Source organism: Danio aesculapii, chromosome 1 (assembly GCF_903798145.1).
Source record: "Danio aesculapii chromosome 1, fDanAes4.1, whole genome shotgun sequence".
NCBI lineage: Eukaryota > Metazoa > Chordata > Actinopteri > Cypriniformes > Danionidae > Danio > Danio aesculapii.
The window spans coordinates 53,336,256-53,362,639 of NC_079435.1; the positions used below are offsets into that span (position 1 = coordinate 53,336,256).

At 36.2% G+C, this 26,384-nt stretch overlaps 1 protein-coding gene across 1 annotated transcript in view; it reads left to right on the top strand.

The window, feature by feature from the left end:
• LOC130232821 (interferon-induced protein 44-like) overlaps positions 1–7,270 on the top strand; it is a 9,376-nt gene extending 2,106 nt beyond the window's left edge. The window contains exons 2-8 of the mRNA XM_056462809.1: positions 122–261; positions 874–907; positions 3,815–4,019; positions 4,133–4,279; positions 4,382–4,553; positions 5,059–5,159; positions 5,254–7,270. Coding sequence (XP_056318784.1) covers positions 180–261; positions 874–907; positions 3,815–4,019; positions 4,133–4,279; positions 4,382–4,553; positions 5,059–5,159; positions 5,254–5,436 — 924 coding nt within the window. The 5' untranslated portion in view covers positions 122–179 and the 3' untranslated portion in view covers positions 5,437–7,270. The remainder of the gene's footprint in view (positions 1–121; positions 262–873; positions 908–3,814; positions 4,020–4,132; positions 4,280–4,381; positions 4,554–5,058; positions 5,160–5,253) is intronic.
• Positions 7,271–26,384: the final 19,114 nt, after the last annotated feature.

Genomic DNA, 26,384 nt, shown 5'->3' on the forward strand with positions numbered 1-26,384 from the left:
GTCAAAGTGCGCTGAGAGAGAGTGTGTTTGAGTTAGAGGAGGTCTCTCAATGAGAGTGAAACTGAAACCAATCTGATATATAAAATTGTTCTAGTTTTGGCCTGATTTCATTTGCTTGCAGAAGATACAAGTCAACTGTGTACAAGGATCAAGCTGATAGATTCAAGGGTGGAAAAAAAATGGGATCATCAAAATCACAACCACAGAGACCACAGCCAACACAGCAACCGCATCAGCCAACAACACCAAGACCAAATCCAGGTAAGAGTTATATATACATATATTATATGTCAGCACTGGCTTGCTTGGTTTGGGACTTGTGGAGCTGCACATCAAGGATTTGCTTTTCAGTGCAGTGTTATAGACTTTCAGCAGGGAAATTAAACCACACTGAAACTGAAACTAAAATGAACTTCAACTCTGAAAAACTGGATTGACCAGTTTCAATGTACTAACTTCTATGATAAGCCTGCTTTGACCGACAATCTAAATTGTAAAAGCACTGTAGAAATATAAACTCAGATATAGAAATACTCACTATAGAAATAGTATATATATATATTATATATAATACACATTTTCAAAACATCTTTTTTCACATTATCATTATGGGGTTATGTGTGAAGAATTTTTTGAGGAAATTAATGATTTAATCCATTTGGAATAGGCGTAACATAAAAAATGTGGAAAAAGTGAAGCACTATGAAGATTAATATTGTTAGTTTGACTTCAGGGGGCATGTGGTCTGCACAAGTTGAGCTCTATAAGTGCATGAAATACAAATATACAGTGTAAATACAATATACATAAACATTTTGCTATTTGAACAATGAACATATTTATATATGTGAACAATGTGTTTTCCCCCCATAGAACTGGATAAACCATGGAGGAAATTTGACTGGGGGTAAGCTATATGTACATAAGCTATTCTTTTCTAGGCAAACAATTTTGTTTTGTTGTTTTATGTACTTACCATTGTGCATTGATGTGATCAGTTAAAAATGCTAAGAGAAGCTCAAGATTAAAGGGTATGTGTTGCACTTTAAGCTGAATACAAACATATTATGTGTGTGTATACGATTTGATATGCAGTCAGTACAAGAATAAGCAACAAATCCACTTTGCTGCTTTTTCTGTTTATTTGAACTGGCAGAAGTGTTTTGGTACAACCAGCTACACCCTCACACATGAGCACAGTGTATTTTGCATCTTTAGTCTCAACAATAATTCACACATAAAAAAAAAAAGCCCATGTACCTGAAAATCTCACATGCATGAAACCAAATTCACGTGCAAAAATTAAAATGATATATTATAAGGTTGTCAACCTATTTCTTTTTCATTATTTTCTTCAAAATCTAAATGCTTTAAATTTGATGTTTAAAAAGGATACAGTTTTCATTCTAAATAAGTCAGATTTTACAAAAGTGCACCTCGATAATATCGCTCTCAGTGGGGTAGAGTTTGAATGGTGAAATCACGTCTGATTTGGCTAAAAGGCTTGAGTGATCTGTGTGAGCACAGTGCACAGCCAGGAATGTTTCAAAAACACACACACATACAATTCTAGAGCAACTCACACATTAAAGAAAATTTGCAGTCATGATGAACTCGCAAACTTTAAACATTCAAACTTTTTGTATGTTATGCAATTGTACGTTTGCAAATGTTTAAAATTTATGCACATAAATTGCACATAAAAACATTTTGTGCATGTGAATTTGATTTCATGCATCTGAATTTGTCTACACATTGGCTACATATATTTTGAAATCGGATTTCTCGGATTTCAGCGGTTCACGGCTAAGACTTACTATCTTAAAATATGTCATTGACCATGTTAAGTTCCAAGATGTTCACCGGTATTGTGTTTCTCAAATATTTAAAAAAGCTTGAATATTTACTTAATGTTTAATCAAATTTGCATTGTATATTACAAGCATTCTAACTATGTTAGTATACTTACTCCAAGCAGTAAGTATACCATGTACTTTAGTGTGCTTAATAGTGCTGTATGTAAGTTTTTGACTCTTCTAAAGCATAAAAACACCACAATATGTTTGCAGATATTTAAGAGACATGCTAAGTGAACATTCTTGTTTATCTGAAAATCAATGCTAAAGTCAGATATTCTGCTTTGAACATGTTTTTTTTCCTGCCGAAACGCTGTCTTTGTTTTGGTTTTTAACCTGCCAAATGCCCGTTTAGCCAATTATATTTCAACACCTAGGGTTGCCTTAATAGAAAACTGCATCAGTGACCGAAATGCGACCTCTGGTGGACAGTAGCAGACTCCGAAATGAGACAGATTTAGTTGCCATGAGGTATTAATTCAGCAAATGATAAAAAATATTACAAGCATAAACATTAGCTAAGCAGGTTATATTGTAACCTCGTTTCCTAACAACACGCTACGTGATGATATTTGCAGTGATAAGCAATTTGGCTGTTTTTGCACCAGACGAAACATGGCAGAAATTTAAATACAGCCACTCAGAAGCACATAATAAGCACTCACTTACGAAATGGTAAGGTTTATAATCTATTTAAAACATATAAACCCTCTTTAACATTATTAAATGTAGATGGTAAATCATCAATCATATGTATTTAGTTCAAAATATTCAATTCAACAGTTTATTTTATTTTCCAAGATCTCAGGTGAACTATCTGCTGCTGCTTTTCAGTATATGGCAATATAAGTCATGTAAAATGGCATTCAAACTCACATTAGATATGTTTCCATTCACCTATTTTATGTGCATTTTGGATATGCGCATAAAAAACGGTTGATGGAAACACTATGATGTGCAAAAATGTTAAAAATGTGCATAAAAACGTACGTGGATAACTGAGTAGGATAAACATTTTATTCGATTAGAAAAGATTTGCATACACTACGACGGAAACACTTTTACCATACAAATACTACGCCTTCAAACGCTACTGCACGTTCACTGCGTCTCAGGCTTGTCTTCTGAGGTGCAAGTCATTTATTAAATGAAGAAAAGATTGACACAGCTTCTCCTACTGCAGCAAATTCAGTTTTTACTGTTTATATTTGGCGCCAGTTAATCAGGAAGTGACGATTTTGTTCGATTTGACTCATTGGATTGAAACGCTGCTTTATTCGCACGTCTTTTATGTGATAATCCTGTTTTTCGCATAAAGTTCATTCACATTTTTGGACGGACACATAGCTAGTGTTAGCATTTAACACTAACTAAAGCACACGAGGTGTACCAGGAGTGCAATACCTAGTTCAACCACTGGGTGTCAAACTTACATACTGCACCTTTAAGTCTTATTTTGTTTTTGTAAGGACAGGCTTAGAGACATCTAAAACCAGCTACTTCCAGCTTAAACCAGCCTTAGCAAACCAGATAGACCTACATACACTAGCCATCTACTGTACTTGCCATGACATGATTTAGACCTGACATGAATAATTTTATTTTTCAAATGATGACTGAAATTTAAAATTATGATATTCATATTATTATCATTATTACTAATTATCATATTACTTTTTTAAACATATTAATTATAGACATTTACTCTGTTGAGAATAATGTAAATATCTGCATATACAGTGGTAGAATAGCATGACTAAATTATCTAAAATTTCATGAAGTGCATAATTTAATTATTCATTTATTTATTAAATCATATTTATTTAAATCTTTTTTTTAAATGTGCTGTTTTGTAACATGTTCCTTAAAATACTCAGTTCATTGTGAATACTTGATAATACACTAGTGCTGACTGAAGCTATATATATAGTATATAACAGAAACTTTTGCTTTGACAGAAAAAAAGAAGCCCTGAAAGAAAAGCTGGAAAACTTCTCTCCCAGTGTTCCAGAAGTAAAAGACATCAAGGTCCTGGTGGCTGGACAAGTTGGAGCAGGGAAGTCCAGCTTTATCAATTCTATCAACAATGCCTTTCTAGGACGGATCTCCTCTAGAGCACTAGTTAACGCAAGTGATGGAGACAGTCATAGTTTTACACGAAATGTAAGTATTGGTTACATAATGTTACTCTGTGTGACTTGTGAGCATTTCAGCTGATTATATGAAGATTACTTTGAAAACTGTTTACTAATAAATTTGGTCTTATATAATTGTAGCTCAAAGGATTCACCATCAGAGGTAAGAAAAAAGCTTTGCCTTTCGTCTTCAAGGACATCATGGGTTTAGAAGCTGAAGCATTGCTTGGATCACAAACAGATGACATCATCAATGCCGTGTTTGGCCACGTGAAAGACGGCTATAAAGTAAAAGCAAACAAACACTCCATTAATTGTGAATGTAACATTTAGCATAACATTTGTTTGTGTGCTATGTGTGTGATGTTAACATATTTTGCTCAATTGCAGTTCAGCCAGGACCAGTCAATCAGTTTTAAAGATCAACATTACACCAGTGACCCCAGCCTCTCCGATCAGTCTTTCTGCCTGGTTTACGTCATAGATGGAAATACAGTCCAGTTCTCAGATGAGCAACTTATTGAAAAGCTGAAGATCATCCGCAAGAGAATCAGCGATAAGGGTAAAGCTGACCCCTGAATGTTCATGACTGTATTCATAAGCCTCACCAACATTATAACTATTCAGCTTGAGTTTTACAGTATATGAAGACAAAGATAATCTATTTGGCTTGACTATGTGTATATTTACTGTATAATTAGACTGTAATAAAGCAATTCATTAGCTTTGAACCCCTTTGTATGACAAAACACAATCCTCCACTGAGTCAGAATATTATGGTCAGAAATCTGGTGAAATAGGGTGGGACCTCTGTGTTTACTCTCAAACTTAAAAAATAGGGAATAACAGCTTAAATGGAGTAAGCTTTTTTTACTGAATTAGAGAATGTCAAAGGTCTCCTATCAAAAATACATGCCTAAATTGAAAAAAATAAGCCATATTAGACATTTATTTATGTAGAACAAGTTTTCTGAATTCAAGCAAATTCATGTATTCATGTTAATAAATACAGCAAAAAAAAATGTTTGTTTTCTTTAACCTTTACATTGCATCTGCATTTGCTATAGGCATTGCTCAAGTGGTTATCATGACCAAGATAGATGAAGCATGTCCATTGGTCAAAAGTGACCTAAAAAAGGTCTACACGAGCAAGAAGATCAAAGAGAAGGTATGCGATCATTCACAGATATGTATGAGTTATGCTTTTATAGACTGCTAAAACACACTGAATTTATCTGAGTTTTATTTATGTTTCTGTCCAGATGGAGCTGTGCAGTGCTAAAGTGGGTGTGCCGATATCAAACATCTTCCCAGTGAAGAACTACCATGATGAGATCGACACAGAAGATGATGTTGATATTCTGATACTGAAGGCTCTTGAACAGATTGTTCAGATTGCTGATGATAGATTGCTGGATCGCGAAACCTACGAAGACAGTAATTAATGCATGGGACGTCATACATTTCCTTTACATGAACAGCATGATGGACTAACACGACTCAGTAGAGGATTGTGTTTTGGCATACAAAGGGGTTCAAAGCTAATGAAATGCTTTATTACAAAGTCTAATTAAAATTAGCAAATAATACAAAGATTAAGAATAAAGTAAAGTTAAACCCAAATTTTATATCTAACAACTGTAAACTAAAGAGTGGAGGAACCGTGACGTCACCTTGTAGGCTAATCGGCTGCTAGCATAAAACTGGTTCCCTCGATAAAATCCCTATAGGATTCTCCCATAGGCTTTTCAACGGAATAATAAGCTCTGTGTTCAAACACTGTTCATTACACTTACATGTTTTGTCCGGTCGGATAATCCTCACACCAAAATACAACTTTGAGCACTTTTAGATCTTAACTGCAAACGCAAGAACTGAAAAGCTAACATTAGGCTATAAACGGACTACAGTGCCTTCTGGGTGCTCACCTGTGACGTCAACACCACCCTGCTACAGACAACTTCTCAAGCTTATTTTTAGAAATATGCTCCATGACAAAGATTTACTCTCTCGGTTTATTATATTATAATCCATGCTATATATTATAAGCAATTAAATACGCAAAAACACATCTGTATAGACCTACGTGCCTTTTGGATTGTTTTACGTGGGAAATACATCTGTTTTGCTTTACGGTTGATGTAAAAGTTTTAAAACAGTATTTATAAATGTGCCTACATAGTATTATGATAAGACGTATTTAAATAAGTTTATCGCCCGTGTGCATACAGCTTGCTTACCTTAGTAATAGACAACAGAAATGAGGTGTGAGGGCCAAGTCTATACGCCTGCAAGTTCCATTATGGACACAGAAGAACATTCAATATTCTTTTTATGTCACGAAGTACAGCGAAAAGCAGCCCATACAGTCACATCTGCTATACATTTTATGGAAGAGAGTAAATATGGCAGTTATGATAGAGTTAAATGTGTTCAGATGAAGAAAAAAATGACAAAACATCACTTGATTCAGTTAAAATGACAGTAAATATGTATGTATTTTTACACATTTATTCACATGTTTGCATTACTGAGAGCAGGAAAGAGACAGACTGCAGTTGTAAGCAGTACAGTTATCTTCATAATATGGTTTAATTAAAATAAGCGATCAACAAATTAGTCTGTCTTGACAGTCTTTACAAGTGAAGGCATTATCTACACACAATATGAATTCCCAATTAGAAAAATACTACAAATTATAAAATAATATTCATGAAAATACTTAAATAACAGACAAATCCAAATGCCCAACGCAAGTTGGCTGCGCTTCAGACCAGTTCAGCTCGAGGACATATAATGTCTCCGACACCGCCTGTAGTACCATTTAGCAACTTGATAGCAACCGTCTTTTTAACCGTGTGATGTAACTGATGTGTTTTATGTCGTAGAACTAAATGTGAAAGCATCTTGAGTTTGTGTTAGCCACGAACCTTATTTAAGCGATTAAACTGAAATCCCATTGAAAAAACCCATTGACTTTGGGACGAGGGAACCGGAACTGCTAAAATGCTAACTCGCTTCTGGGTTTTTGCATACAAATTGACATCATAATTCCTCCACTCTATTACAGAAGAATTCAGGGTGGGGGCCTTTTAAATTTGTAATAGTTTTTTTTTTTTTCAATACTGTATGTTTTCAGCATGTTCCTAAAACAGTTAATAAAGAAATCTGAAGCTCTCATAGACGGTGAGAAGTGTAAACAACTGTCTTGAAAATGATGTTGAAATAAATGTAATGCAATTTCCACAGTCTAATAAATTTGGCATTGTTTACCAGAAATCGTATTTGTTCTGTGACAGACAAGTGACAGGTGTCAGTAACCTAGTTAGTTGAATTATTTCACTAGCTTTAACGAAGTGTTTCCACTGGCAAGTTAAAAGTGCAGTGCAGCGGTCATTTTCAGTTAATTCAGATGGTAGTCGAGCACAGTGCATTGAATGCAGCATGGAGAAAGTGTTGAGAGCAGCGGAGGGTGTCAGACAATTCGGCCATTTCTCAACTTTATCCAAATTTCAAGCAAAAAATACCAGGTGACAACCAATCACGGCAAAAAGTAGGCAACCCTGCAAAATGGCCACACTAAGGGCAAGCATGAGCTATGTGGTGTCTGCAGATCTGAAGCCATGCAAATCTATGGCCGAGGCAGTTTTATTGCACAGCAGTGTCACAGCCCAGACAGTTTTATGCCCCTGTTGTTCCTGGTGCATCCAGTAGTGTTGTGTCATGTGTACATCCAAATAATAAATGTGAATAAAACGTGATGTTAAAATTGTGTTTTGACTATCAAAGTTTGACACATGTTTCCTGTGATGATTGGGTTTAGGGGTAGAGCCATATAATAAATGGTGTTTGATAACGATTATGGTAATGTTCTGAAGGCTCATAATAATACTGTACAGCCTCTCTCTATGGCGGTTCACTCCGCTGTGGCAACCCCAGATTAATAAAGGGACGAAGCCGAAAAGAAAAGCAATGAATGAATGGAATAAGCCTCCCTCTACTGTACGCATCAAGAACAATAGGGGTGTAACTGCCAGAACCGTAGATCTGCCTGCTCAGCATATGGGCTGTTGAGAGTTTGACCTCTGCCAAAATGTTGGCCCCTTAGTGCTGGCCAAATATGGACAGGCCTCAACCTAAGGCCTCATTTAGTGTTATTGAGAATTGATGATAAATACCTGCCGTTAACTAGCAGAATCACGGTTTGGGCCTAGTGATGGAAGCTCTGACTAACTTGATTATCGCATTAACTTCATCAATGCTATCTTGGGAGTATAAACAAACACAAAATATTTATGTACATACACACAAAGTATTGGGTGATGCAGTGGCGCAGTAGGTAGTGCTGTCGCCTCACAGCAAGAAGGTTTGAGCCTCGGCTGGGTCAGTTGGACTTTCTGTGTGGAGTTTGCATGTCCTCCCCGCGTTCGCCTGGGTTTCCTCCCGGTCCTCCGGTTTGCCACACAGTCTAAAGACATGCGGTACAGGTGAATTTGGTAAGCTAAATTGTCCGTAGTGCATGAGTGTGAATGAGTGTGTATGGATGTTACCAGAGATAGGTTGCAGCTGGAAGGGCATCCGCTGCGTAAAACATATGCTGGATAAGTTGGCGGTTCATTCCGCTGTGGCGACCCCAGATTAATAAAGGGACTAAGCCAAAAAGAAAAATGAATGAATGAACACAAAGTATTGTGCAAATGTCTTAGGCCATCAGAAACACACACACACACACACACGCACACACACACACACACACACACACACAAAAACATGATGCACAGTAACCTGGGGTGGAAAAATATGTGCAAGTGCTCCATAGGTAAAAGCTCATTCAGGTGAGGCATCGTCACTTAACAGCATTTTTACACAATTATCTAAAACTTTTTGCAGTACTGAAACATTGCAGTAAGATATCTTAAAGTGTCATGGAGAAATTTTTCAGTTCTCCTGGATTTAGTCTGTCTCAGGACTCAGGAGTCTCATTAATCAGAGTCTGATTTCCCATTCCCTTCAAGAGTCAGTTGCATCACGCCCTGCCTCATTTGCTATTTACATGGCGGATTTGTAAGTGAAAAAACTGAACACTTCACTAGCGAGAAAAACAGTTAAACAGACTATCTGCAGTGAGGATAAAGAATAAGCCTCCTCCATTAGGTCTCTTTACTTTCTCTTTACTTTACCTATACTCTTTATTTTACTCCTTTACTTTTGTGGAGTAAAGAAACAGTGGAAACTCACTCCACTGAAGACATCCACTAGCCTACATATTTAATTTTCTTTGTTAAGCACAAAGATTTGTTTCAAAACAATTTTTAAATTAAGTTCTAATTTCCAGCAAATAAATAAATGAACAATAATAACGCTTGTGGTAAAAAAGCTGAGTTATATCCAAACACACGTCCTATTCTTATGCCCCATATGGTAATGCAGACATCTCCAAAATCCAACAGGTGGCCAAATCTAAACTTGTTTTTATTAAAACAAATATAAATATTCATATAATAAATACCACTGCTAATAATAATAACATTATACAAATGCCGATTGTCATGAATAAATTGAAAAAAATGGCACGGCCAATTTCAGTTCCTCAAAATAGCAACACGCCAACAATGCGCCTTAACACACCTTAACATGAGGATGAGTGCAAACGTTTAAATCATTAACAATGCACATTGCGCAATGCACAAACCCCATTAAACGGGATACAACTCACGACGATGGTGAGAAAAAAATAACCTCCACATTTCGATAATGAATAGCTCTGTATAATTCATACATGACAATGGCTGAAAACGATAATAAATACACAACAACAGTGTGAATAAAAGCAGAAAATATTAGAAACATACCCAGCAGCACCATACTCTATTTTGCATAACACTGCCCTCGATCGGCTTTTGGGTGAACTAGAATGATGTAACGTATTCCTACACAAATTCCACATATTTCTCCAAATTGCTCATGTTGGATATAAAGCCGAAAAAAGTGTGTTCAAGTCTTATGTAATGTAACGTCACAAGTATAATAGTGCAGTATTAGGACTTGTTTTAATAAATGCAATGATGCCCATGATCACAGAAATACTTGCGTGATATGTGAGGAAAAAAATAGGCCACATTCAGCATGTTTTATTAAATAATCAATTATCTATTTTGTTAAAACTGAATTTTACCCAATCTCCAACATCGAATGCAAAGTATTGTTTGTGTAAAACAAGCTCAAATGTCTCCTGCATTTTTAGCTATTTATGCACATATTTTGTATGCTATTCGTATACAAAAATATGCATTTGATTAATGTTTTATTTGTATATGTCATACTTTTATACTTTATTTTTTTAAATGAGTGTTTTCTGGCTTGCAAACTTACTTGTTTAAATGTGAGTAAATAGTTTTACATATGTATTATAGGTTAAATATGTTATAATCCATAAAAATTTATACACTAAATATTAAAACTTTATTTTTTGTTGCTTTCTTCTTACTGTTTTTACACCAATGGGCCCCATTATTTTTTATCTCGCCTAGGGCCCCTCAACCCTTCAGGCCGGCATGGTTCATAATAATGCTGAGATCAGATCTCTGTGTGAAGCACCGCATTTGCTATATGCATTGCCCAATTCATGGTCACGACTTAAGCAGATGAAGCATGTCCACTAGACAAAAGGGACCTAAGAAGTTTTTACATGAGCAAGAAGATCAAATAGAAGGTATGCAACCCTTCACAACATGTAGGAGTTTCACTTTTATATACTGCTTTAACATACTTGATGTTATGCGACTTATGTGACTGAGCTGTGCAGTGCTAAAGTGAGTGTGCCGATATCAAACATCTTCCCAGTGAAGAACTACCATGATGAGATCGACACAGAAGATGATGGTGATGTTCTGATACTGAAGGCTCTTGAACAGATTGTTGAGATGGCAGATAATAAATTGGTGGAAAACCTACTGAAATAACCTTAACGCATGGATAATTAATTGAATGAAATACATTTTGTTTGAGAAGCAAAATAAACCAACATGACTTAATAAAAGAATACAATCATGTTTTGTCGTACATTCAAAGGGGTTCAAAGCTGATTAAATTTTGAGATACAAAGTCAAATTTTAATTTAGAAATGATAAAAATTAAGAAATGTATACAGTAAGTTTTTTTCCTCAATCCATGTATTCAGCCTATTCACACACAGCACAGTTAATAAAAGTGGCTGAAGTAATATGTACACTCAGGCTTAGAGAGCGTGTAAAGATGTCTTGAAACATATATGCTGAAATAACTGTATTTGCTGCTGTGCATTTCACTTGTGCAGTTTAATAAAGTAGCAATTGTTTACCAGACATTTTGTTAGCTACACTCTTAGAAATAAAGGTACGCGGGTTGTCACTGGGGTGGTACCTTTTCAAAAGGTACAAATTTGTACTTAAAAGGTCCATATTAATACCTCAAGGGTACATATTAGTACCTAAAAAGCACAAAAGTATTCCTCCTAAAATTTTTAGGTACTAATTTATACTTTTGAGGTACCAGTATGGACCCATTAAGTACAAACGTGTACCTTTTGAAAAGGTACCACCGCAATGACAACTCACGTACCTTTATTTCTGAGAGTGTACTAAACATGGCACAAGACCTGCGATGGGCTGAAACAAGCTAAAAACAAACAAACAAAAAACAAAACACTTGTATCGCACCTGGCACCACATTGCACGGTGTATATGGTAGGGTATTAAGAGGCATGCATTGCAACGTGTTCAAGAATATAATTTATGTTAGAAGCAGTTGCAGTTGTGGTCTGAATCTCCCTCATTCTCCGAAGTCAGCTCTGAGAAAATGATTGGATTGGTTGTTTGGTTGAAAGCCCATTGGGTTTGTTTTAAGTGTTTCAGCACACAACCTACCAAATAGCCTTCACTTTTACTTTCTGCTGTTCTGACTTTCTTTTGTTAATGAGAGCCTGGGTTTCAAAAGTACCAAATGAACTAAATTAGGACAACACAAAACATCTATTATGATTTCACTTTCCATTAGCATTTACAATTTGCATTTGTTTATTAATTAGCAAAATTGTGTTAACTCCCCAACAGTAAACAGGACAAGGACTTTCTGAAAAAGGATTAGACACCCTGAATATAACATACACACAATTTTTCAAACTAGTCTGGTTTTATCAAAATACTTAACACAATTCACAAAACCACACACCCAAACTGCAAAATACCTCTTATTTCCTGCAAGATGAAGCACTGCAACCGAAACTACACACAGCATTATCAAAATCAAACTTCTGCATGAAATGGCACACACTTCATTCATATTACCAGATCTTTTCCTAACCAACTACACACTGTTGGGCATATTGAAAAGCACCCCCAACTTTAGGATGCTTTGCCATAATACTAAAATATGTATCAGATTGTTCACATGCACATAAACATTACAGATACACACACATGCTGTTGCAACATTTTTTTAAATATTCAATTTTCTTTTCAGCTTAGTCTCTTTATTAATCTGGGGTCACCACAGCCGAATGTATCGCCAACTTATCCAGCACATTTTTTTTACGCAGCAGATGCCCTTCGAGCCACAACCCATCTCTGGGAAATATTCACACACACTCATTCACTTTGGATAATTTAGCCTACCCAATTCACCTGTACTTGGACTGTGGGGGAAACCGGAGCACCCAGAGGAAACCCATGCAAACGCAGGGAGAACATGCAAACTCCACACAGAAACGCCAACTGACCCAGCCGCGACTCGAACCATCGACCTTCTTGCTGTGAGGCGATTGTGCTACCCACTGCGCCACCATGACGTCCACAACAACATAATCTTTCACGTAACTACAATAAACCTTTTTAAATAAGTTATTCAAATTAAGCGCCCACACACACACACACACAACTGTGTCTTAAACCACAAAACAGTTGAGGTCTGCTCATAATTGAATGTTACTTTCACTTTCCATTTACTAGAAATGAGCAGGACAGGAGAACAGGAAGTGTAAATATACAGTGGGTACTGATTTTATTCAGAGCCCCTTAAATTTTTCACTTTGTTATATTGCAGCCATTTGCTAAAATCATTTAAGTTCATTTTTTCTTCATTAATGTACACACAGCACCCCATACTGACAGAAAAACACAGAATTGTTGACGTTTTTGCTGATTTGTTAAAAAAGAAAACTGAAATATCACATGATTCTATATATTCAGACTCTTTGCTCAGCAGCAGCCTTTTGTTCTAATCTAGCCATGGGTTTAAGCAATTGGATTTAAGTCAGGGCTCTGGCTGGGCCATTCAAGAACAGTCACAGAGTTGTTGTTAAGCCACTTTACAAAAATGTCAACAATTCAGTGTTTTTCTGTCAATATGGGGTGCTGTGTATACATTAATAATGAAAACAAATTACCTTAAAGGGCACCTATGGTGAAAAATCTACTTTTCAAGCTGTTTGGACAAAAATGTGTGTAAGTATAGTGTATAAACTGTCATATTGGGGTGAAATAAACACACCCAGTGCTTTTTTTTTCAAATTTAACAACATAAAAACACTCTCAGAAATAAAGGTACGCGGGTTGTCACTGGGGTGGTACCTTTTCAAAAGGTACAAATTTGTACTTAAAAGGTCCATATTAATACCTCAAGGGTACATATTAGTACCTAAAAAGCACAAAAGTATTCCTCCTAAAATTTTTAGGTACTAATTTATACTTTTGAGGTACCAGTATGGACCCATTAAGTACAAACATGTACCTTTTGAAAAGGTACCACCGCAATGACAACTCACGTACCTTTATTTCTGAGAGTGTACTAAACATGGCACAAGACCTGCGATGGGCTGAAACAAGCTAAAAACAAACAAACAAAAAACAAAACACTTGTATCGCACCTGGCACCACATTGCACGGTGTATATGGTAGGGTATTAAGAGGCATGCATTGCAACGTGTTCAAGAATATAATTTATGTTAGAAGCAGTTGCAGTTGTGGTCTGAATCTCCCTCATTCTCCGAAGTCAGCTCTGAGAAAATGATTGGATTGGTTGTTTGGTTGAAAGCCCATTGGGTTTGTTTAAGTGTTTCAGCACACAACCTACCAAATAGCCTTCACTTTTACTTTCTGCTGTTCTGACTTTCTTTTGTTAATGAGAGCCTGGGTTTCAAAAGTACCAAATGAACTAAATTAGGACAACACAAAACATCTATTATGATTTCACTTTCCATTAGCATTTACAATTTGCATTTGTTTATTAATTAGCAAAATTGTGTTAACTCCCCAACAGTAAACAGGACAAGGACTTTCTGAAAAAGACTTAGACACCCTGAATATAACATACACACAATTTTTCAAACTAGTCTGGTTTTATCAAAATACTTAACACAATTCACAAAACCACACACCCAAACTGCAAAATACCTCTTATTTCCTGCAAGATGAAGCACTGCAACCGAAACTACACACAGCATTATCAAAATCAAACTTCTGCATGAAATGGCACACACTTCATTCATATTACCAGATCTTTTCCTAACCAACTACACATTGTTTGGCATATTGAAAAGCACCCCAACTTTAGGATGCTTTGCCATAATACTAAAATATGTATCAGATTGTTCACATGCACATAAACATTACAGATACACACACATGCTGTTGCAACATTTTTTAAAATATTCATTCATTTTCTTTTCAGCTCAGTCTCTTTATTAATCTGGGGTCACCACAGCCGAATGTATCGCCAACTTATCCAGCACACTTTTTAACACAGCAGATGCCCTTCCAGCCACAACCCATCTCTGGGAAATATTCACACACACTCATTCACTTTGGATAATTTAGCCTACCAAATTCACCTGTACTTGGACTGTGGGGGAAACCGGAGCACCCAGAGGAAACCCATGCAAACTCCACACAGAAACGCCAAATGACCCAGCCGAGACTCGAACCAGCGACCTTCTTGCTGTGAGGCGATTGTGCTACCCACTGCGCCACCATGACGTCCACAACAACATAATCTTTCACGTAACTACAATAAACCTTTTAAATAAGTTATTCAAATTAAGCGCACACACACAACTGTGTCTTAAACCACAAAACAGTTGAGGTCTGCTCATAATTGAATGTTACTTTCACTTTCCATTTACTAGAAATGAGCAGGACAGGAGAACAGGAAGTGTAAATATACAGTGGGTACTGATTGTATTCAGAGCCCCTTAAATTTTTCACTCTGTTATATTCAGACCCTTTGCTCAGCAGCTGCCTTTTGTTCTAATACAGCCATGGGTTTAAGCAATTGGGTTTAAGTCAGGGCTCTGGCTGGGCCATTCAAGAACAGTCACAGAGTTGAAGCCACTTTACAGAAATGTCAACAATTCTGTGTTTTTCTGTGTCAATATGGGGTGCTGTGTATGCATTAATAATGAAAACAAATTACCTTAAATGATTTTAGTAAATAGCTGCAATTTAACAAAGAGTGAAAAATTTAAGGGGGTCTGAATACTTTCCGTACCCACTGTGCTGATGTTGGTCATTTTATTATTATCGAACATAGATCGGTCTTAAGTGTACAGTCTGGTACACTTTTTTGGGTTTGTAAGTGTGTATAGTGCAGTTCATACTGTAGTTTGTGTACTTCTCATTAAATCCTCTCCCTGCAGATATTTTTGAATACAAGACTACACCCTTCCTTAAAAACACATCCTGTGCTGCCTACACTGCCTTTTTGTTTAGCAAGTTTTGGCACGAGTTTATTTAAGTAAATTTCACACAAATGGAAAATAAGTACATTTAGTTAACTTAAATTTAGCTTTAATTACCTTCATTCATTTTCTTTTCGGCTTAGTCCCTTTATTAAAAAAGGGTCGCCACAGCACAATGAACCGCTAACTTATCCAGCACATGTTTTACGCAGCGGATGCCCATCTCTGGGAAACATCCATACACACTCTCTCACACTCATACACTACGGACAATTTAGCCTTCCCAATTCACCTGTACTGCATGTCTTTGGACTGAGAGGGAAACCGGAGCACCCAGAGAAAACCCATGCGAACGCACGGAGAACATGCAAACTCCACACAGAAACGCCAACTGACCCAGCCGAGGCTCGAACCAGCGACCTTCTTCCTGTTTTTAAACTCGATTTTAAAACTTAATTTAAATAAACTTAATTAACTTAAGCTGCGGTACAGTAGGTGATCTGCCACAATGTTAACCGGTTAGCATAAAATCTTTGAAACACAGTCCCTCAACTGCCATCCAAAGCCACGCTAATGCGACTCTGCTTCGTTCGTGCAGGAATTACACTTATTACTAAGCCATACTTGCATGTTATTTCAGACCGAATATCAGAGTAGCAAGTTAAACAATATAGGGAGGCGTCACAGGCTGTTATTGTTCAAAAATGAACCAATGTGAAAAGCAACTTAAGTTCACTAAAGCAGGCTAGGCGAAATAGCGTTATGTACTAATGTTTTGCTGTTAAACTAAATATAAATCTACATTATTGATGCTGTTAAAGGACCTTATGAAACTGAACATAGTCACATCAATCTTTCGCCGGGAGATTTCAGTGGCTGAACAACACTTCTGTGCATATAAGTTAACCCATTCGTAACAACAAAATCTACATAAGCTTTGCGTGACTAAAGTATTTTTAAACCTGTCTAAAAGAAATACTTCAGCCATGGTGTCATCCTTCCTCCAGCGAGCAAAAGTAACTTCAATATTGATTCAGGATTTTCAAAAGTTTTGATTCAGCATGTTACCTCTCTCTCTCTCTCTCTCTCTCTCTCTTCTTGGCATGGCATACGTGGGTACTTATTGCCAAAGTGCATATCGGTTTAATTATTTTCCTTGTAATAACATTTGTTTAAAAGTGCTCCCTGTTTTTACTGCTGAGGAGACTGACCTAGACAGCTTGTTGTGCATGCATTTATATTGTTATGCTTTTTAAAACTTTTAAAACATTTGTTCATTTATTTGTATTTTTTATTATTTTAAAGAAAGTTTATGTTGGAAAAAAGTGTATGGATACAAGTCTCTCTCTCTCTCTATGGTGCATGCTGGAAGTGTGAGGTGTAGCTGAGTGCGTATTTTGAGGGCGTTGAGTGATTGCTTTTTCTATCTCTTTTCTTATTATTCTTTTCTTCTCTTTTTCTTTTTTCTTTTGTAGTATAGACAGTGTAGAGAAATGTTTTATGGAAGACGGTATGGCGTCTGTTCAAGTTCAAGAAGCGTCAGCTCAGTCATTTCGGAATGGGTGCAGGTGTGTGGCAGACCCTGGAGTGACAGTGGAGGATATCCTCCAGATAATAGGAGAAAAAGTCATATCAGATGAACAAGGCCGTGGTTGTGTTTTTATAATCTGAATCACTAATAAACAAGTTGACTGTGAGCGGAATATGGGTAAAAGTGGCCATCCTAAAAGAACTACAATGTTTTGGTAAGATCGCTAGCCCTGTTAAAGCGATTCCGCTCGGATGCAAAAATGTCACGCTGAAACATGTTCTGTCTTTTAGGCGGCAAGTTTACATGCTTTTAAACTCCCTAGAGCGCACATTGGAAGCGTCCTTTCGCATCATTCATGAAGAGAGCTCCTTCATGATATATGCCAGCACAGAACCTAGGTGTTTTGAATGTTGACATTTGGGTCATAAACGTTTTGTTTGCCCCCATAAAATTAGCAACATTTTGGACTTTAATAGGAGCTGATTATTATGAAGTGCTCAAAGAATGTATGAAAAAGAGGATTCTTCCTGTCAGTTGAACCCTTTTTAAAAATTGGAGGCCAGTAGCAGTTTCTGAATACAAAATTATATCAAAATGTTTATCAAACAGGCTGAATAATGTATTGCATGTAATCACTGACAAAGATCAATCATACTGTGTAAAAGGAAGATCTATTTTAGATAATTTACACTTAGTAAGGGATGTTTATGATTTTGCTTTTAAAAATAAAATTAATCTTGGATTGTTGTCACTAGACCAGGAAAAGGCTTTTGACAGAGTTGATCACAACTATCTTTGAATATTTTTTTGAAACTCTAGAAGATTTTGGTTTTGGTGACAGTTTTTTTTCCATGGTTAAAGTTCTTTGTAATAAGGCTACATGTATGGTAAAAATTGCTGGTGGTTTTAGTGTTCCTATTGAAATTGACAGGGGTATCAGACAAGGTTGTCCTCGCTCAGGACAACTCTATAGTATAGTTATTGAGCCACTGTTGTGTAAATTAAGAAGATGGTTAACTGGGTTCAGTGTTTCTGAACTAGACCTCCAAGAGCCTGTGGAGACTTCTGCATATGCTGATGATGTAACAGTTATAGTTACAGACCATAGTGATGTTCAATTTTTAAAAGAGACAATTGAACAATATGGTAAAGCATCATCTGCAAGAATGAACTGGGGTATGTAATGCTCTATGGTGTGGTCAAGCTACTAATGGTCCTTTGCTTCCGGGTAATTTGCAGTGAGGCAGAATGGGTTTTAAATATCTAGGGTTTTTTTAGGCACTAATGATTTTATAAAACAAAATTGGGAGGGACTTGTGGAGAAAGTGTGTGCGAGGTTGTCTCGCTGGAGATGGTTGCTACCCCAGCTATCCTATAGGGGAGAGTATTGATATGCAACAACTTGGTGGCCTCATCTCTTTGGCATAAAATTATGATTTTAGAGCCCCTAAAGACCTGGTGGCAAGGATCCAAAAGCAACTCATAGACTTTTACTGTTCAGAACAACACTGGCTGAGAGCATCAGTTTTATACTTGCCTATCCAGGAAGCGGACAAGGACTTGTGGATATTGGATGCAGAGTTGAAGCTTTAAGACTTCAGACAGCTCAAAGGTTGCTGAATGGGACGTGTGTTGGGCAGGAGTTAAGAGAAGAACCACTCCTTTTTAATTCTGCTACGGACCTGGACATTTTTAAATATGATTCTTTCAGAAAAGCTTTGTAGTCTGCAAAGATCACTAAAATTGGACATTTGGTTTCTGAAGGACAATGGATAAATGCTGAGGCCCTTGGGCATGAGATCAGTTCGGGTGGCTGAGAGACTGTTGACTGAAATACGTGATAGTTTACCAGTTAGATTGACTTCGGAGGAGGACGCTTCTGTATTTCCAGAGTTGATTCTTTCAGCAGATACAGGAGAATGGCAGGAGACAGCCGGACTTCACTCTTTTAGAACAAGTCCTCAGCCAAGTCTTTTTGAAGATGCAGGGAAAAAACCTCTGTATACTCTTTGTGTAAAAGTAGTGCATTTCCACATGCTTGAAAGCCTGAAAGAATCTAAGTGGCAGACTCTTTTTGGACCAGATACTTCCCCTAAAGGTTGCTGGAGGATCCTGTACAAACCTCCCATTAAAAAAAAGGTCTGGAGACCTTCAGTGGAGGATAGTGCATGGTATAATAGCCACAAACAGACACGGAGCACACATTGATCCACAGGTGAGGGAGGGGTGTCCTTTCTGCAATGTGGAGGAAACAGTGTTTCACTTATTTTTAAGTTGCTCTAGATTACAAATGTTCTTTTATCAACTGAATGGATACTGTCAAATGTTGGTGGAGGTTTTAATGCCCAGTCTTTTTATTTATGGTCCTAAATACAACAGGAACAAGATGCAAGTCCATGTTTTATTAAATTTTATTTTTGGAAAAGCAAAGTCGCCTATTTGGTTGTCACGGAAAAGGAAACTGACAGGTTTGACTGATGGTTTTGTGGTTTTTAGGGAATTTATTAAATCCCGTATTAAAATAGAATATGCGTATTATAAGTTGATTGATGATTTGGACTCTTTTAGATCTAAATGGTGTATTAATTAATGCCTCTGTGAAGTTGGTCATAATGGTTGTTTGGAAATACTTGTTTGATTGGTGAATGATAGTGGATTAACCAGCTCTCTCTCTCTCTCTCTCTCTATATATATATATATATATATATATTTCTTTTATTTTATTTTTTTCTTCCTTTTCTTTTACTTTTTGTGATTTTTCAGTAATGTGTTAAAAAGTGGTTGTAAATAAAGAGATTGTTAAAGTCAAAAAGTCTCTCTCTCTCTCTTTCTCTCTCTCTTGTGTGCACATGAACGCACAAACGGAACGCACAAACGGTCCACATTTGCTGACAGACAGTTTGGGCTATTTATCAGAATTATGAGAAATGTCGGCCAGACTATATTTAATTAGATGAACATTTTTTTAGTTTTATGCCTTACCCAGAATATTAAAAACACATGAATACATTTAGATCATTTAATGTAATCATTACTATTAAAATGTGAAGAGACTTTCAACCAGCACAACAACAAATGTTTCGGAAGAGAATCACCTACTGCACCTTTAAGTTTAGGTTTACTTAACTTAAGTTTAGATTTAATCGCTCAAGATCTTAGCAGAGGATCATTAAACAACTCCACAAACAGCAGCAGCTTGACTTATTAAAACCTTTGACTTTATTTCTGTCACGTGTACAAAACTTTTAATCATTTCTGTTTTTCACAACGATCGAGGTCAGCTTCTGCTTTACTTGTGCTCTGCAACTTCATATTTCAACATTAGTTTATATTTTGGGTTGCTATAATTGATTATATTAATTATACTATTTTTATAGCATGAAATGCCAAAGCGTAACATAAAAAGCCAAATAATATATGTGAACTAAGGAATAGTGCAGTTTTTTTTTATATAGCATCCCTGGTTTAGGTTCATCTCCTAATTCGTGATGTGTCTTAAATGTTAAACAAGTTGCTGGAGCTCTGAATGTTTTAGCGCATGAAACATTTTATAAATCCTCAATAATTGTTTGTTAACACCTCATGGGAAGCTATTGTATTGTCCCAAACAGCTCACATTTGATACCTTTATAATAAGTTTATGACTTAACTTATAAGATGGCAGGTATTACATCGTCTGTAACAATTAACCAAGTACAATTCCTCCCTGCTTCTCATCATAATATCACAAACTGTTAACAGCCAGAGATGCATTAAGATGAAAGGGTAAAGGATCAATAGCTCAACTAAAGCAGCCTCTGATCACCACAATGGTAGGTCAGATTAAACATTTTAAATAAACTTCTGTTAATTATTAAACTTTTTTTGTCAATATGACAGAAATGAAGTCAAACTTTAATTAATGAAGCTGGTAATGCTGTTTGTGGAGTTATTTAATCTTGTTTTAATTCAGTTGCTTTGGTGTAAGGCTGTGGCTGTATGGTTTATACCTAGGGTTCCCTTTAAGAAGAAGGAAGGCTCAGACTTTTAATAAATGAGGATAGATTTACACGTTTAATAATATTGTGTAATATTGTGTGATTGATCTTTTATTTTGTTAGCATGCACTTTCATGGAGTGGAGGGGCATGAGTGTGCAATTTAAAGTTTTAGTTTCACTTTCATATTTAAGTCATTTTCAGTTTCCATTTACTGTAAATTCACTCAGATCTTGTAAGCAATTCATAATTTCAACAGAGGAAACGACTGATTGGATTAGGTTTGTGCTAATTCGATGCTGATCATCATGAAGATTCCTTTGTAGATTCTGAAGTTTCATCTCAATATTTCTCTCTGGGATCCAGAGTCACTGAAATGATCCTGGATAATAGGAGAATGATAACAACAACAACTATTTTTATCATTGCTTAAAATAACTCTGAACATAGCAGAGCTTCCACTGCGCATTATACTGAATGCCCTTCTTGTTGATATATCTTATTAAGAACAAACTCTGTGTAAAGAACACCTTATGTGCTCCCTGTTGAGACAAAATTAATGATTGTCAGTGATTTGTTCTTTGTCTGAAGGTGCTTTGAGTATGACAGTGATTTCTTTCATTTCCCACTTACTAGAAATAAGTTTTATTATTCAACAGCAATGCCATACACTGACAACAAGAAGAACAGACCACAGAATGATACATGATAAACCACCATTGTTAAATAACACAAATTGAAGAAAGTGATGTATAATTTCACGAGGAGTTTCCATATGTTTCATTAAGTTTATTTTTGAATTTACCGTGGTACCTGTGTGTGTTTTTCTGTAACTTCAAAATGGCACTCTTCAGTTAGTGTATCTTAATGAAGATACGTTTAGGTACTTGTAAGACATTTAAATAAATGACATTTGCTTGGGTTTATATATTTGAGTAAAATATTGGTCATGTTGGGGTGACACGGTGGCGCCATGGGTATCGCTGTAGTCTCACAACAAGAGGGTCGCTGGTTCGAGCCCCGGCTGGGTCAGTTGCTATTTCTGTGTGGAATTTGTAAGTTTTCCCCTTGTTGTTGTGGGTTTCCTCCAGGTGCTCTGGTTTCCCATACAGCCCAAAGACATGTGCTGTAGGTGAAATGCGTAAGCTAAATTGTCCATAGTGTGTATGTCCTGGTCCTCCAGATTGGGGATTGAGCCGTTGGGCTAACGACTCACCTCATAAAAATTAGATGCTATGAAGCACCAACATGGTGCAGCTAAATATCCCTATAAAATGGCCCTATAAGAATAAGTAAGTATTGGTTATTTTAGCAATGACAATTAGTGGCTCCATTTAATTGGCATGAGGTAACATCTGTCAATGAGGGTAAAATTTTGAGACAGTTGCTTGTAGCACCAAATGTTTAAGTCCCATTAAAATATTCAATACTGGTGGTGGTGCCAACATAGGCGCATTCTGAAAACGTCCCCCTATATACATTTCTGGAGATCATGGATTATGTAGCCAGAGGCACGTATGGCTGAGTGCAATGATTTCTGGGAGTTGTAGTTTGGCGGTATAAGGAAGTGATCTTTAGCGAAGACAATAACGCTTGTGATCACATGTCTTTAGACTATTCTAACGGACTGACTATACAAGTTGTAGTCACTTGAGTCCACATATTTTTACTGATATGTTTATTTAACTGACCTGGAGTGAGTTTAAAATACTGTATATGCTTTACCTTAGAAGCAGCTGCAGCGGTGGTCTGAATCTCCCTCGTCCTGTGGTGTCTGCTCCAGTGTTGGGAGTAATGCGTTACAAAAGTAATGTATTACAGTAATGTATTACATTTTCCAGTAACGCAGTAGTGTAAGGCATTACTTATACATTTTCAGTAATATTTTACTCGGTACATGTTCAGTAACGCGTGCGTTACAACAAACTTTTCGCCCGCAAGACATTACCAAATAAAAAATACCGCAAGTAAGTTCTATTTTCTGTTCGTGGTTAGTGAATATATGCGCGTGTTGCCATTTATATCCCTCTGGCTATTGGAACTTTTTTACTTTGAACGCGGAATGATTTCAGCCTCTGAGCTCGAGGTCCGAGGCTATTGGCTCAGCCCGGTTCACAGTAAGGTCAAGCCCTGACGTGCAGCGGAAGAGCGGCAAAATAGATATAGAAGACAGTACATTCGCGAGATGGACGTATGTGCATATGGCGTTATTTCACTGACAACAGTCGTAAGCGCAGTTTTACAAGAGCGCATTCATGTAATTCTCTGTTCGTGAACAACTCGACCGCAATTTTTTTTTCTCGCAGTCGCATGCACTCAAAACACGGCTGCTCACGTGCGAATGATCTGCTCTGGCTCCGTCAGATGATGCAGACTCACATTTTGTGCCTCATGTTTCCTCTTCTTTTCGTGCTTTTGCTCTCCAGAGATCCTCCTGTTCAATTGGTTATCCCAAGAATGTTGATATGGTTTATATATTGCTACAGTATTTATTAGCAATACACGAAACACTAAAAGGTTATGATAAATTCTATAATAAATACTTGTGTTTTTGAGTGTTAGATATACTGCCTATGTTTTAGGCTAGTATTATTTACAATTTGTTAATGAATGCTTCAGCATACTGTAGTATTAAGAATAGTGAACTGATAAAATGAAATACAAAGTGTAGTTTTACTACAGTAAAGTGTGGTGAATTGTAGTATAGTATACCCTATATTGTAAAAAAAAACTACAGCACTGGGTAATTTGTTTATATTACGCTTGTGTTACCATAGCAACTAGTATTAGCACAACTGATTATTGAAGTACTTTACTGTAGAACTGTTCAAAACACTGTACATGACAGGGAAAATGTCCTCCACAATCTCATCAGCAATGTGGAAGACAACAGAGACGTGTTCAATTTATTTTAGTTGCCATGATAAAATGGGATTGATAGTGAGATTTATTTGAGGAGTGAATAGTTCAGTAGGCTATAATACCTCATCAAGTGTTCCCCTATTTTTATCAGTTATATTACTGCTTGCATTCGTTATATTTTTGTTTAAATGTTGTTTTATTTGATTAGTATGGTGCACCTTTTGGATGTTTAATAAATGTTTTTTAAAAATGTATTCTTTGCATTCACTTTTCTCTGTGTCTTAAGTGTTTGAAATTGGAAATATTTCATCATATAACAAACAACAAAAAAGGTTATAGTGGATTAGATTAAAAAATTTATATGTAAGTCTATTTTAGTATTTTGGTTATTGTTAATAAATAGTGTACAAATATAAATTATATCAAAAAGCATGAAAGGAAGAGGGAACACAAGACACAAATTGTGAGTCTGCATATAATCTCACTGAGCGAGTAGTGTACTGTGAGCGCACAAGAAATTTTGTGCGTGAGCAGTGCATATTTGAGAGAGCATGAGAAAATTTGCACGCGAGCAGCGTATATTTGAGAGCTTACAAGCAGTTTTGTCCACAGAGGAAATCGGTGCACGAGCATTATATTGAGAAAGCTATGTTCATCATGCTCACTTTGTGCATGACAGTTTTGTGTTGTGAACCTGAATTTAAAGTGAATAGAATAATGGCAAGATTAAGAAAAAAATGCATCTGGTCATGGCATTGGAGTTTACATATAGGCCTGTTGTGTCTAATATGAAAATAGCCAAGCTATTCACAGATATTGCCAGATAATCACTTTACCTTTACCATACTTTCAACAGACTTTGATCATTTGTGATTCTGGCTCTTATCCTTTCTTGCATTGTCTTGAGCCTTCACGTTGCCAAATATATACTATATTGTTAGTAGCCTGGATAGGTCACCGTCATTCTGCTACATCATATCGCTTTCTACTGGATGTAAAATGCTCTGCAGTACATTTAGTCATTTTAGAATGTTAAGTTCTAATTGTGTAGTTATTTTGGTGAAAGTAACTAAAAAGTAATATAAGAGTAATGTAACATATTACAATTTTGAGACAGTAATATTGTAAGGTAAGGGATTACTTTTAAATCACAGTAATAAGTAATCTGTAATGTATTACAGTTTGGAAGTAACTTGCACAACACTGGTCTGCTCTAACAAAATAATCTGATTGGTTGTTTTAAATAAAATATTCTGGGTTTGTTTTGAGAGATTCAGCAAGTTTCCTTAATTTGCACATAAAAACATAATCCTCACTTTTGTAGCAAAAGTACTCAAAAAAGAAGCATTAGCACATCATAAACCCATCAGTTGTAATTTTTACTTTACATTAACCATTTTGCAGTTAATCTCTTATTTCCCAAAGTTATATCAGTTAAAGAGATAACCCTTATCTTCATGATGTACTTTTCATTTATGGAAAGAGCTTAATTGCTCTAAAATGCAGTGTAAAGGGAAATGTTAAAGCCTTGCCTTATATCACTTTCAGTTTTCATTTACAATTAATGCCACCAGATCTTGTAACCCTGTAAGCCATTGCAGTTATCCTAAATATTAGAGTTTTACAATGTGACAATTGGATTTTAGGGAAATAAATGTGAATAATTTCATATATAATTTAATTATTTTTCAGCATTATGCTAAATTGCTATTAATTATTATTTGTTTGTATTAATAATGTAAATGCAACAATGAATGCCAAAATTGTAATATAGGTTTTGCTGAAATGCTTTCTTTTTTTAGGCATACATCACTCCATATCACATCATGACTAGAGGAAAGAGAAAAGTATAGATCACTGGTCACATCACCAGTCATATTAGTGAATCTCACCTGCAAACAAGGTCTGTTATCTGCTGTCATTAATGGAGTAATGTAGGCATAGCTCAAATAGAAAGAAAAGAGGTAAGTAAAAACATCTCCAGAGATCATACATACAGTATGAAAGAAACATACACGGCTTTGACCTCAAGGACACAACGTACTGCCAGAATTATTGCCTTTGACTTGTATAATCACTGCTTTGAGTGCATCAGCAAGTTTCAAATTAAACTGATTTACACATCACCTTAAAAAGCTTTCACTTTAACTTTTCTGCTGTCATCATATTTAATCATTAACTAGAGGCTGGGTTGCAAAAGCACCAAATGAACTCAAAAACATTAATAAGTAACATAATTATCACTTGTCATTTTCACTTTCCATTACAAAATGTACCAAACCCTAACACTCTCTCTCTACCTGAGTGTGTGTGT